Source organism: Pectinophora gossypiella, chromosome 13, assembly GCF_024362695.1.
Source record: "Pectinophora gossypiella chromosome 13, ilPecGoss1.1, whole genome shotgun sequence".
In the NCBI taxonomy this organism is placed as follows: Eukaryota; Metazoa; Arthropoda; class Insecta; order Lepidoptera; family Gelechiidae; genus Pectinophora; species Pectinophora gossypiella.
The window spans coordinates 7,708,514-7,720,180 of record NC_065416.1 but is presented as its reverse complement, the minus strand read 5'-3'; the positions used below and the strand labels follow the sequence as shown (position 1 = coordinate 7,720,180).

Sequence of the window (11,667 nt, the reverse complement as noted above, 5' to 3'; positions counted from 1 at the left end):
AGGATATGTGTCATCACCCTTAGCATTTGATTACCTGCTCAAAATGACGTCACACACATTCAGACTCTTCTAAAAATAAATTAAATATCAGATTATAGGAAAACGGAACGTGGCCTTGGTTAAACTAGTTAGGAGATGGGAATTTGTGTGATGCACTGGACTTTGCTACGTCACGGATTAATCCAATTATCTTCGGGGTACTGACTCAATGCTGTACGTTGCAGTTCACGGAAGAATTATCCGCACTTAGGACGGATCCAGGCTTTATTGGGGGACGCTCGTTTAATGATTTCAAAGGTTTGAAGTTGACTGAAGAAATCAATTCTGTCTAGATTTAAAAATAAATAAATAAATAGGCATTTAGATACGGAATTCCTCATAATGGGTATGTTGCCACTGTAGTTTATTATAATGTTGATTTGTTTCGTCGTATTATGACAAAAGAACAACACGAAAAAATCTAAGCCGTTCTAGGCAAAAGTAACCTCTTCTTTACGGTCGATGGTGCGCTATTTACCAAATAATAATCTTTTTAGCATTATTTTAAAAATAAGTATATTTCCAGGTCTGGCCAGTAATGTGGACTGGGTGTAAAAGTACATACTCCGACTTATTCATAAGTAGGTATAATTACTATGCTTTGTTACCTATTGTTTATAAGAAGTATAATATATTCAAATTCGCACTGAGAATACACTGTAGTGCTTGTAATTTATTTGTAGGTATTGTGCAATAAGGCAGAAGACGAAAGTGTGAACTTTTACCCCGAATGTTCATGTGACTGTATTTGAAACCATAGTTGAAGCCATGGAAACCATGTTTCTTTAAGGATATTTTACATCTCTTACCAAGGAATGTAATGTCCAGGCCCCCCTAGATCCGTTCTTATACACCACTCATTATGGATAAAGTAGTTAGTCGTTATTTTATCGGGTTACAGACAAACAGAACAATTAAGAACTGGCCAGTTATAATCCGGAAGTGACATGGAAAGTTCTGGCCTCAATTGTTATAGACGTGTTCACGTAAGACCTATAGTCAGTCGCTGACTGTAACCTGGTGTTACACTATTTTATACGGTTTATATACTTGTGAGATCGCGGTAACACTAAACATAGCTTACTCAAAGTACTTTAGTAAAGCCGACTATATCTTAAGTTATAAGTAAAAACTTACTCACTTACACTCACGCTGCGTCCTTTGTGTGCTGAATCCTTTTCCTTCGTCTTTGTCTTTCTGTCAGCGACCGATGTAACTACCGTTTACCACTTCATTACGCGTCGATAAGTCTTTTACAGTGTATCTATTCTAGCAAGGTGTCTGCTTATATTCAGAGGCTGATTGTCGGTGTGCTGTGAACGCGGGCTTATTGTCAGACAACGGGATTCCCTCGCAGATTGGGTTACTAGCAAAATAGATATTACGTGCGCTTAGGATTTACAAAGTAGAGTAGGTTTGTAACAGAGAAGAGTAGAGTACTTCACGTGTTAGGTGAAGTATTTAATGTGGTACCTACATCAACAGTGATATGGTAGTTTTAAGGCACTTTACTTGTTACGTTGTGCATGGCCAATGCACGGACGGTAAGTTCTAAGAAAGTGAATTATTAACCTGTTTATCGCAAGAAGAAAGTCATAGGTAGGTAAACATCTGTTAAAACTATCACATCAAGTTATTAAGTACCTATCAATTTTTTCAGGTCATCTTTAAGCGGGTAATTCATTTTCATTCATCTTATTTTCATTTATTTACAGAAAAAAGTAAATTTCATTTAGGTACTTAAAGGAAAAGTTACTTTGTAACATCTGTCCCTCTTGAGAACTTTAGTAAATACCTACAGTAGGCAGATGTTCTACCAATTGGGTTAATTGGTGGACTGTAGGTAGGTACTTTCATAGTTATGTCCAATTTATAATGGCAAAATACTTTAATTGACTTCGTAACCTAATAATTCGTAATTCGAATTTTTAATTGACTCAGCAATTTATTTCTGAACACTCCTCGTTGTTTGATAAAGGCAAGAAGCCATAACAAAGAGCTTATCTTGACCAAGTATATGCTTTTGTTCTGTCCTTTTGTCCAATGAACACGTCCGTCCGATGAAGAGAGAGATTATGCCGTGGTTGTTTGTGAAATGATGCAAAATCGCATATACCTAGATACAAAGTAGGGTATATTAATGATGAATTAACTTAAATGCTAATTCATCATGTTTTAATCAATATATTTTCATCTAACTTGGACTGGGGCCAAAAGAGCATACCGTGCTTGATTCTCAAGGTGTCGGAGGTAGAAGTTGATCAGTAACTACGTACCAATAACCCATATAATCATGTGAAATCAAGTTGGTTGCATATTGTTTTATGATATCTTGTGGCTTTGCTTACCCTATTGTTTAGCAAGGGGAGTATTTATTTGCTGACTAAAGCTTATTCTGAGAAAATGAATCGATTGCATGTATGGTAAAGTACAATTACACGCTTATTGCAAATTGTAGTTAATACACTCTGGATAATTAAAAAAAATGCGATTCTACGCGCTCTGGTTTTGCGCCGGGAAGAAAGTGTGGGCGACGTCCCATATAAATGGCGGGAATGGTCCATCCCGGCATAAGTCATAACAACTTCGTCACAGGCTGACGTGGCTTGTCCCGTTTTAAATAAAGGTGTGAACATGAAGTTCAGCAGTTTGTGCGTGTTGGTGGCGATCGTCGTTTGTTTGGTGGCCACTTCCGAAGCGTTACCCTACCAGCCCAGGAACATGGATTATGTGAGTGCTATTTCTGATTGTTCTGAGAAAAGTGATAAGATTTTTTAAGCGTTTAGTTAGGTACTTAATATGATATGGCTTGTTGTAAGTACGTGAAAGTGTTAGGTGGCTTTTCTGGCACATAACTGTAACCGGCTTTTAGAAAAACTTAGTTATTGTTTAAGTTTCATACAAGTTGTCGAACTGTTTTTGAAACTAATTAACTGTGTACTTATTTAGTTTGAAATAAATATAGTTTACCTACTCAAGTAGGTAAGTAAGACAAAACCGCGGATTACCCATCCAAACTTGAGTAAAAAATATAAAAGTTTCAAAAATGCCATTTGACTTTTTCAATGCAATAGGTAATCATTTATTTTATAATAATATTTTTTGATATTACTTAAACACAAAATTGCTATTAAAGAAATAAATACCAAAGTATTTACGTAAAAGTTATAATATGTACATATAGGTATGTGAACTTCATAAAGTTTATGTTTTTATTGCCTATACCTACCTATTTCGAGAGTAACATACAAGAATAGGTTATTCGGTTAAGAGAGGCCCTTATCTTATGAATGATTCAATTGGATCGCAATGTCATATCAACACCCTATTTAATAAGGTAAAAAGTACCTAAGTATACTTAACATTATTCATTTAATTATACCGAATCCCGACATTTCGATAAAATTCCTGCGACAATGACAAGGGGTGTGTTGGGGTCTTACCAGAGCCCATAAAATCCCTCTAGGTATTAGATAACGTCTTCTTTATTTTCCTTCGTTAGTCTTTCCGAGCGCTACGCGTAGGTATTCTAACAAATTGTACCTGACCTAGACAACCAAAGGACACGTTTCAGTGGCGTGTGAGTCTTGCTTAGGCCAAATAGGTGCACACAGTATTATGTACCTATAATTTAGAGTTACAAATAAGTTGTAAATACAATAAACTATTTACGTCCCTCTGCTGGGCACACGCCTCCCCTCAAAGAATACTACGCCGCTCCATTGCGAGTTGGTGGAGGTGTTTGGGTTAATAGCCGAGACCAACGATTTCACGTGTCTTCAGCACGGAATCATCTTACTTCTTGGGACAATCTGTGATTTATCTTGCTAAAGTGGACTTGTTAAAGTGGAAAACGCATAAAGTGATTTCGACAATATGTCTATCAGGAATCAAATCCGAACTTCTAGATCGTGCGCTCCACAATCTAGCCACTAACATTAGTAGTAGTAGTCATCACCTTAAAGTGAAGTTAATTATGTGTATGTTAAGTCTCCTATACTTAAAGGTTGCCTGGAAGAGATTGCTACTTAGCAATAAGGCCGCCTATTGTACTCATTCTGTTTCTCTTTTGTTTTGTAGTTTGTATTTTCCTGTTTGTGTACTTAATAAAGTATTTGTTATGTTATGTGAAAAACACCTAAGCGCCTTTCTGAAAAAACATTCTAATGTGATTTTCTTCAACAAAACCTCGATTTCTTTCAATTAATTTCGATCCAGGTAATTTTGATCACATAGTTTTACCTGGTTTGAAATAAACTTGTCTATTGCGACGTTACGTTAACAAAAATCATATCCGAATGTTTTTCTAAAAGCGCCCGTAAGTATGTTGATTGAATTTTATCTATCTTCGACAACAGTTGGAGGCTCTACGTCGTATGCAGAAGATACCTCAATGGCACTGCATGAGATACCGCCGCTTCCACGTCCACGGCCCCTGCAGCCGCTGGTGGCTCATGAGGAGGACCTGATACCCTGGACACCGGCAGAACACTTACTGGTAACCTTGAAACCATGTACCTCGGCCCGTACAAGCGGTTGTTGCGAAGAATCAACATGCTGTTTAACATATAAAACAACAAGATGTTTAACTTTTCTATATTTTTATTAACTTTGAGTAGGAATATTCAGTATATTCTTCACCAGTAGGTAATCTTTCAGAATTTACCTGTAGGTACAATATGGTTTAATGAAGAAAAACACAAGTTATACATATAGATACCTAAAAAGTATAGCTGGTATTCTATTCTGACTGGCAAAACAAAACTTTTCTACCTAAACCTACCTATAAATAAGTATGTGGTTGTTATGAGGAATTACCGCAATCAGTAAGATAGTGAAATCACGGACAAATTGTTGCTATTTATCTTTTCTATACTTACTGACTGAATATTCTATGATTTTAGATAAGTACTTATTATTATTATGTTATCTTAAGTTGTGTAAATGTAGTAGTTTTACTATTTTCTGATTCTTTAAGGGTTTATTCGTACAAATAAAACATCGACGTAAATATTACTTATATTCTTTTATTTTCTCCGATATCTTGCTTTCAAGTTATATATTTGACTATTTTACATAAGAAGTACAGCTTTCATACATATTTTATAAGGAATGGAAATAAAAGCTAACACGTAAAGGCTTTAAAGATCTTGAGCTTTAAATAAAGTTCAACAGCATTTATAACATCGCATTGTTAAAGTAGGTAAGTTGGTATCTGTATTTTACTATACTCATAATGTTTATATTCCCTTCACTACAGACTGAAAAATAGTGCCTTTATGTAGATATTATATAATATTTTAAATGCATAGATAAAATCACGCCCGTAATCCCTAATGACGTGGGTAGAGCCATAAGGGATCATAAGACAACTTGCAGCCACTCTTGATACGAACATAGATATAAAAAGACAGAAGGTAGGTATATATATGGAAGCGTCAATGAACGCTTTATTCAATAAAGCCATTATTCAAATACAGACATCTGCTATGGCCTGCTACGAAGGTAGGTCGCGTGTTGCAACAGCCCTAACTGTTCTCTTCCTGTGACCACATCTGGGCCACATCCAGACTCTAGAGTTTACCAGATTACGACTTACGACGAAGTGACTGTGCTCATTTCATAACACTTATTCTGAGAATCAAGTCCATTTTTACGTCATTTGTAAGATTTGGTACACAAAAGCAAATTGTGCATTGCGTTTAATTGCATTTTAAGAACATATTTGGGGGATTGCGCTGTGGATGCTACGTAATAAGCAAATGTAGGTGAAAACAACAAATACATTGTCTGTCGTTGTTTCCTTTTGTAAAGTGATTTGTTTCAAAGAAAGTAAGTACTTACTGTTCCAAAGCAGAAGGAAGAATAGATTTGAAAATGAATAATACAAAGAGTGCGTAGGTAATCTCTGATTCCACTGCACGACTTCTTTACTTTAACTAGTGGTGTAGCAGCCAAAGTAATTTTGCTTTAAAATCTAACTGCACGTTTGTGTTTAGGTTTGACGTTTTGGTTTTTCCTTTGCTCTATCAGTATGTTACTGGTGAAACGTACCGTGAAATACACTATGAATTCCACGAAGCTTAGCAGACTCGCACCGAGGAAGAGTCCTGTTGTCCCGCCGAGGGATACTGAAAATAAAAAAATCGAAAATAGGTACATAAGAAAGTTAATATGCATTACATGGAACCTTTTCCTGTGGAGTGGATCATCAGGAGCCTTGGCGAAGTTGCAAACCATTCTTAAGTAGGATATTAAAATGGCTAAGTATTATAACAATCGACAACATAACAAGCTCACTACTACATCCATTGGGGTAGTCAGAGATACATCCATTGTAAGATGAACTACTTAAGTACCGAGCTTTCTGTTGGACCAAGCCAGGTCAAGAGTAGGTACTTTAAACCAACGATCATGCATGAAGACTTAGATGAGAGTAGTAGAAGCAAAAGTGGCGTGTCAGGATCGTGGTAATTGGAATTCTGTAGTTATGTTATACTGGCCTACTATGTAGATAGGAGAGGTGCTAGGTATACTGCTCTGAACTAATATTAGCCCTGAGAACTTACCGACTAAATCTAGTCGACTACGTACTACGTTACGTTTGAAACGTTCCGTGGACATACGTGCCAGTATTACGTGAACAATCGCCTTTTTGCTGTTATGTGATCCCGACCTGAAAAAATATGCACTACTTAAGTATATTTAAGTATACCTATGACTTGCGACATGGGCTGATCATATCGACTACTTACGACGATGGCCAAATATTACTAACCACAAAAACCGTTTTTTTGACGTGACTTATTGTAGATTTTCCGCAGATGGCATAACTACTCGGGCGGACGACACAAAAACCGACTTTATACACACTATTTTAGCCTTTTACTTCTCTGAGTTTTATGCTGATTTGGCTATTTAGATACATGCATAAGCTCACGCTTATTCTCCATCGGGATAAGGAGATCTATTGCATTCTTGTTGTTATTACAGAGGCCTTAAATATATAGGAAAGTACAAACAGGAACCCTATAAGGGCACTATAACACATCCTTACTGCAACACATAATTTTACTACTTACTTAACCCAAAAGTATTGTGATAAAGACTCCGATCCTGACATAGGTTCTTCTCTTGGTTCCACCATATCCATCACGCGGCAGTAAACTTTAGTTTACTTGCTTACCAAAAAACCTATTAGATTACAAAAAATCGTCTCACGTCTGAACATCTTTGATGACGGTGATCTCTGTTTCGGTGCAAGAGGGTGTACAATCGCAGACCATACCAGGACGAGTTGCCCATCGTGGCTTCAGCGTGGTCAGGTTGTTGCTATTAGCATTCAGACACGCCATTCCTGAGATGTTACAGCGCTCGGCCTCCGCTGAAGTAGAATATCAGTAACATATTAATGACGTGAGCACAGAATCATAAAAAGACAACTTGCAGGTGCAACATGATATGATAAGGGGTAATGTACAATATATGGATGGATTTAAGTTTTCTTTCTTACTCAAAACTCATATTTATTCATAAATATATTATTTTTGAATGTCTGGCTCATCCGCCAAAAAACTACTGCACCTTTTCACAGCCTGTATATCAGATGAAAACTAGCTGCAAGAAAAACCGCGGCACATACGTTCTTAAAAAAACCAAGAAATGGCATTACCTATTTGGCCAGACACATGGGGTGCGCCGGGGGCTCTCATCCGAAAACCTAAGCTGCCCCCGCTCAACTACATCGGGTTTCATAATAATGTATGAATGTCTATTTTTCTATAAGTACGTTTGTCTCTGCCGGTTCATTGTAAAGAATAAACAACTTACAAGTCCCCAGCATGAAATGATCGTTGCACTGACAAATGTCGAGCTGAGCCTTCTTCCTGCAGAGTACAGTGCACGCACTATAAGAGTAGTGGGGGTACAACCCCTTTTCGTTCTCGTGATGGAAGAAGCAAGCTCTTTGCTCCGGGGTCGTTTCCGTTACCAGGGGGTCGTTCTCTATATTCTTTACAGCCACATGGCGCCTGTGAAAGAGGAAGGACCAATATCAAAGAACGTCGTTAAGTCTTTATTTTTGACGTGTATTATTGTAGATTTGTCTGTGATTAACTAAACTGGGCAAGGGGGAGCTCTGAGGGCTCTCACTCGGCACATAATTTGAGATAGTCCAACGGTGCCCAGTTGGACGTGAATTTCGGCTTAAGCCATCGTTTGAGAGGTTAGTAATGACGTCGGTTAAAATGGTCACACGCAATGCAAACAGGCACTTACTTAAAAATGTGTCCTAGCTGTAATTTTAACGTAGATGATTGCAACGTTGTTATGGTCGGGACCTCATCTTCTCCTAAGGTGTATATCTGTAAAGAATAATTATTGTAGATTTACAACCACTTCTGAAACCTATAACACTATAGCAGTCTTAAAAAACTAAGTAAGTATGTAAGTATATATACCATAGCGCCTAACATTACTTCAAATCTGAGGACACCACGTTTGTTTGTTAAATTGCTCACCATCGGATAAGGGTTGGGTTCTCTGAAAAATGTAGTAAGTAAGTAAAGAATAAAATAATAGCTCTTTTAATAACGACTAAGGCGTGTACAAAGATCATACTTAGTCTGAATAGAGTTGATGATATAACATCGGCCTATTTCTGTATCTATAGGCTGGAAGTATTCGCAGCAAGGAAACAATTTTCCATTGTACGAGCATTGCTTCAATAACTGTGGGCATTCGCATCTGACGAGGTTCGCGTAGTAGCTGTAGTTAGACATGGGACATTGATAGTCAGGTTCCTTGGTGTTATAGCATACATCCACGAGGGTGTGGCACGATCCACGGAAGTATGTTATGTCCTCTAAGGCGTCTTCCAGGTCTAACAAATGATCGGGTGTCCAAATTCTGAAAACGATAGTTTTTCCATAAGTAGTAGAGGTTGTAAATGCCTTACGATAAGGTACTTTACGTGAGGCGCCTTTCAGTTCAAGTAAGAGAATTAATAAAATACATTATATAGCTCAAAAGTGCACTTTAGTGATGCGCTTATTATCTGCGGGGTTCATTGGTGTTCAACCAGATAACTGATTAAGTATTGCTAGTTCGGGATTGTTTTCTAAACGGTTAGAATACCTAATTGATTACAATCAGATCTGATTCTGTAGAAAAATGTTTTGTGTACATTTGACCGGATCGGTAATTAATCGAATTATTATTACACGCACAAGACGCGGGTTGCATCAACAAAACTCAAGGTTAGTTTGTATTGGATGAAAGACTCTTTAAAGGTTGCTCAACCACACGCATTACTCCGCAACTACTCAAGGGCTCATCCTTGAAATGGCAACAGCAATAAAGTGCAAATTAAAATAGTTTTGAAATGCCTTTCCCAACATTTGAAACATTTTTAAAAAACGTTTTACTTAGTTGTTACTTTGAATACATAGATACGATAAACAGCTATATACATATAGGGTGTTAGTAACATCGTAACGAATACTGAGAGGGATGATTCAGACCATGATCCTGTGAATATCAAGTGGAATTATCCGTCGCAAAATTAATGTTTTTTTTAAATTATTTTCAGTTCTATACTTTTGAAATCAACTCATAATCATGGTCTCAATCATTCCTCAAGGTTTTACGATGTCACTAACACCCGGTACTTATAACTACTTAAGTCCCAGTGCATACAGGCTGCAATCAACCAGAAGGGGTGTGAAGTATACTCCACCACGCTACTCAATTTCGGGTTAGTGTAGGTGTTTATTCTAGTTTAAAATACCAACGGCTTAATGTGCCCGCATTGAATAAATATTAACTGAAGTCGGAATAATCGTTAAGTATAATGAAGTTGAAATGTAATATCGGTTTTAGGGTCGGAGGCCAATATCAGTTTGTGCCATTGAAAATGATTGAATGATTTATTCTCTTTGTATTCCTAATTTGGATACAAACAAAAATCAAATCTCAATCTAATAACCTAGCGCACGATGTTGTTATTAATTTTTATTCAAGGCGAGTGCCAAGTTATTTTGGTTATAATATTGTGCCTTGATTTTTGGAGCAATCAGTAAAAAAAATACGGATAAGTAAGTATAAAAATGAATCTAAAAGTAATTTAGTCCGAAATCCAGAGTTACATGCACATTCAGAGAATCTAAGACAAAAATAAATAAAGAGCTTTTCTGCTTATCGTATAGGTACTTACTACCTTTACGTGATGAACTGTTAGCATATCTTTCGGTAGTTGAGTACATTATACATATTTACTTAGTTACTAAATCAAAAAACGACTGCTGTGGTTCTTTCTTATTATTTTCTTTCAATTAAATATAACAGCGGCAGGCCTGACCATGCATTATATTATTATGTGGCCAGGTACGTATCAAGTATGTAGATCACTTACGAATCAGACACATCATAAATCTTTTGTTTGTATTGCTTGTCTTGCACGATCTCGCAGACCGCCACGGCAGGCATCTTGGTGTTCCATTCGGTGTACGTGGTCTCCACTCCGAAGCTGATGGGGCTGAGGACGAAGGCGTCCCACGCTGCGATGATTAGCAGCGCAGACCCGTACCAACACAGCACCACCAGAAGAAACCACAACCATCTGGGGAACATGGGAACGATGGTAATATTGTTTTGATGAAACTAAAAAGTGTTGTTTACCGTACGTGTAAGCTCAGCGTTGTTATTACTATCCATCCACATAATACATATAACATAATTATCCATCGCCGTAACTCCGTGGTCCAGTGGTTGAGCGTTGGGCTCACGATCCAGAGGTCCTGGGTTCGAATCCCGGTGGGGACATATCACAAAAATCACTTTGTGATCTCTAGTTTGGTTAGGACATTACAGGCTGATCACCCGATTGTCCGAAAGTAGACGATCCGTGCTTCGGAAGGCACGTTAAGTCGTTGGTCCCGGTTACTACTTACTGATGTAAGACGTTGTCGTTACATGAGTCATGTCAGGGGCCTTTAGCGGCTCAATAGTAACCCTGACACCAGGGTTGATGTGGTTGGTAATCCACCGCACAACCCACACGATAGAAAAAGAAGGCGTACCCGTTAGTTTAACACATTTAGCGTAATATCTAGGTAAGGTTTTATTTCTTAGATCCATTTTCTGTCCTATTTTTCAACGCGGAAGTCTCAAAAATGATTCATCACCAGGTGTCATGTTTCAAAACGATGTACTTAAATCATAATTTATCAAGATTAAACTGACGTTACCAGTCAATGTTAATAGATGCAGATGAATTTCGTAACCTGCCGCTTACCGTCTTCGAGTTTATTTAAAGTAAGCTTGGTATTTACCCACACTCACCTTTCTGACCAGTGCTTTGTGTCGTCAGCTATGAAATGAACGCCAGCGAATGTACAGTTAGAGCAATAATCTTTCACCAACGCTCGACACGACGTCGGAGGCATAACTTCTCAAACAGAACTCACAGATTTTACTAAAATAAACGAAGTATAACTTTATTATTATGCTTTGAGTAACAAATTCCCATGTTTCGTGCGAACAACATCAAAATATCAATGCAACTATTATAATTACAAGGTGATTTTTCAAATTCTATTCTTCACATTGTGCAAATGTAGTAAATATTTG

General features: G+C 37.5%; 1 protein-coding gene across 1 annotated transcript; it reads right to left on the bottom strand.

The window, feature by feature from the left end:
- Positions 1-5,743: 5,743 nt before the first annotated feature.
- LOC126372001 (sodium channel protein Nach-like) lies at positions 5,744-11,483 on the bottom strand. Its single transcript, XM_050017499.1, has 9 exons — positions 11,380-11,483; positions 10,451-10,657; positions 8,659-8,946; positions 8,499-8,580; positions 8,317-8,402; positions 7,870-8,069; positions 7,261-7,423; positions 6,609-6,715; positions 5,744-6,170 (listed from the first exon to the last, which is right to left on the bottom strand). Exons 1-9 carry the CDS (start codon positions 11,481-11,483, stop codon positions 6,010-6,012), a joined length of 1,398 nt encoding a protein of 465 aa, XP_049873456.1. The 3' UTR covers positions 5,744-6,009.
- Between the last annotated feature and the right edge of the window lie 184 nt (positions 11,484-11,667).

Coding starts and splice junctions, on each gene's coding strand:
- LOC126372001 (XM_050017499.1), bottom strand. CDS start 11,483: ATGCCTCCGACGTCGTGTCGAGCGTTGGTGAAAGATTATTGCTCTAAC. Junction 8,403..8,498: donor AAGTAATGTTAGGCGCTATG/GTATATATACTT, acceptor TATTCTTTACAG/ATATACACCTTAGGAGAAGA. Junction 6,171..6,608: donor TAGTCGACTAGATTTAGTCG/GTAAGTTCTCAG, acceptor TTTTATTTTCAG/TATCCCTCGGCGGGACAACA.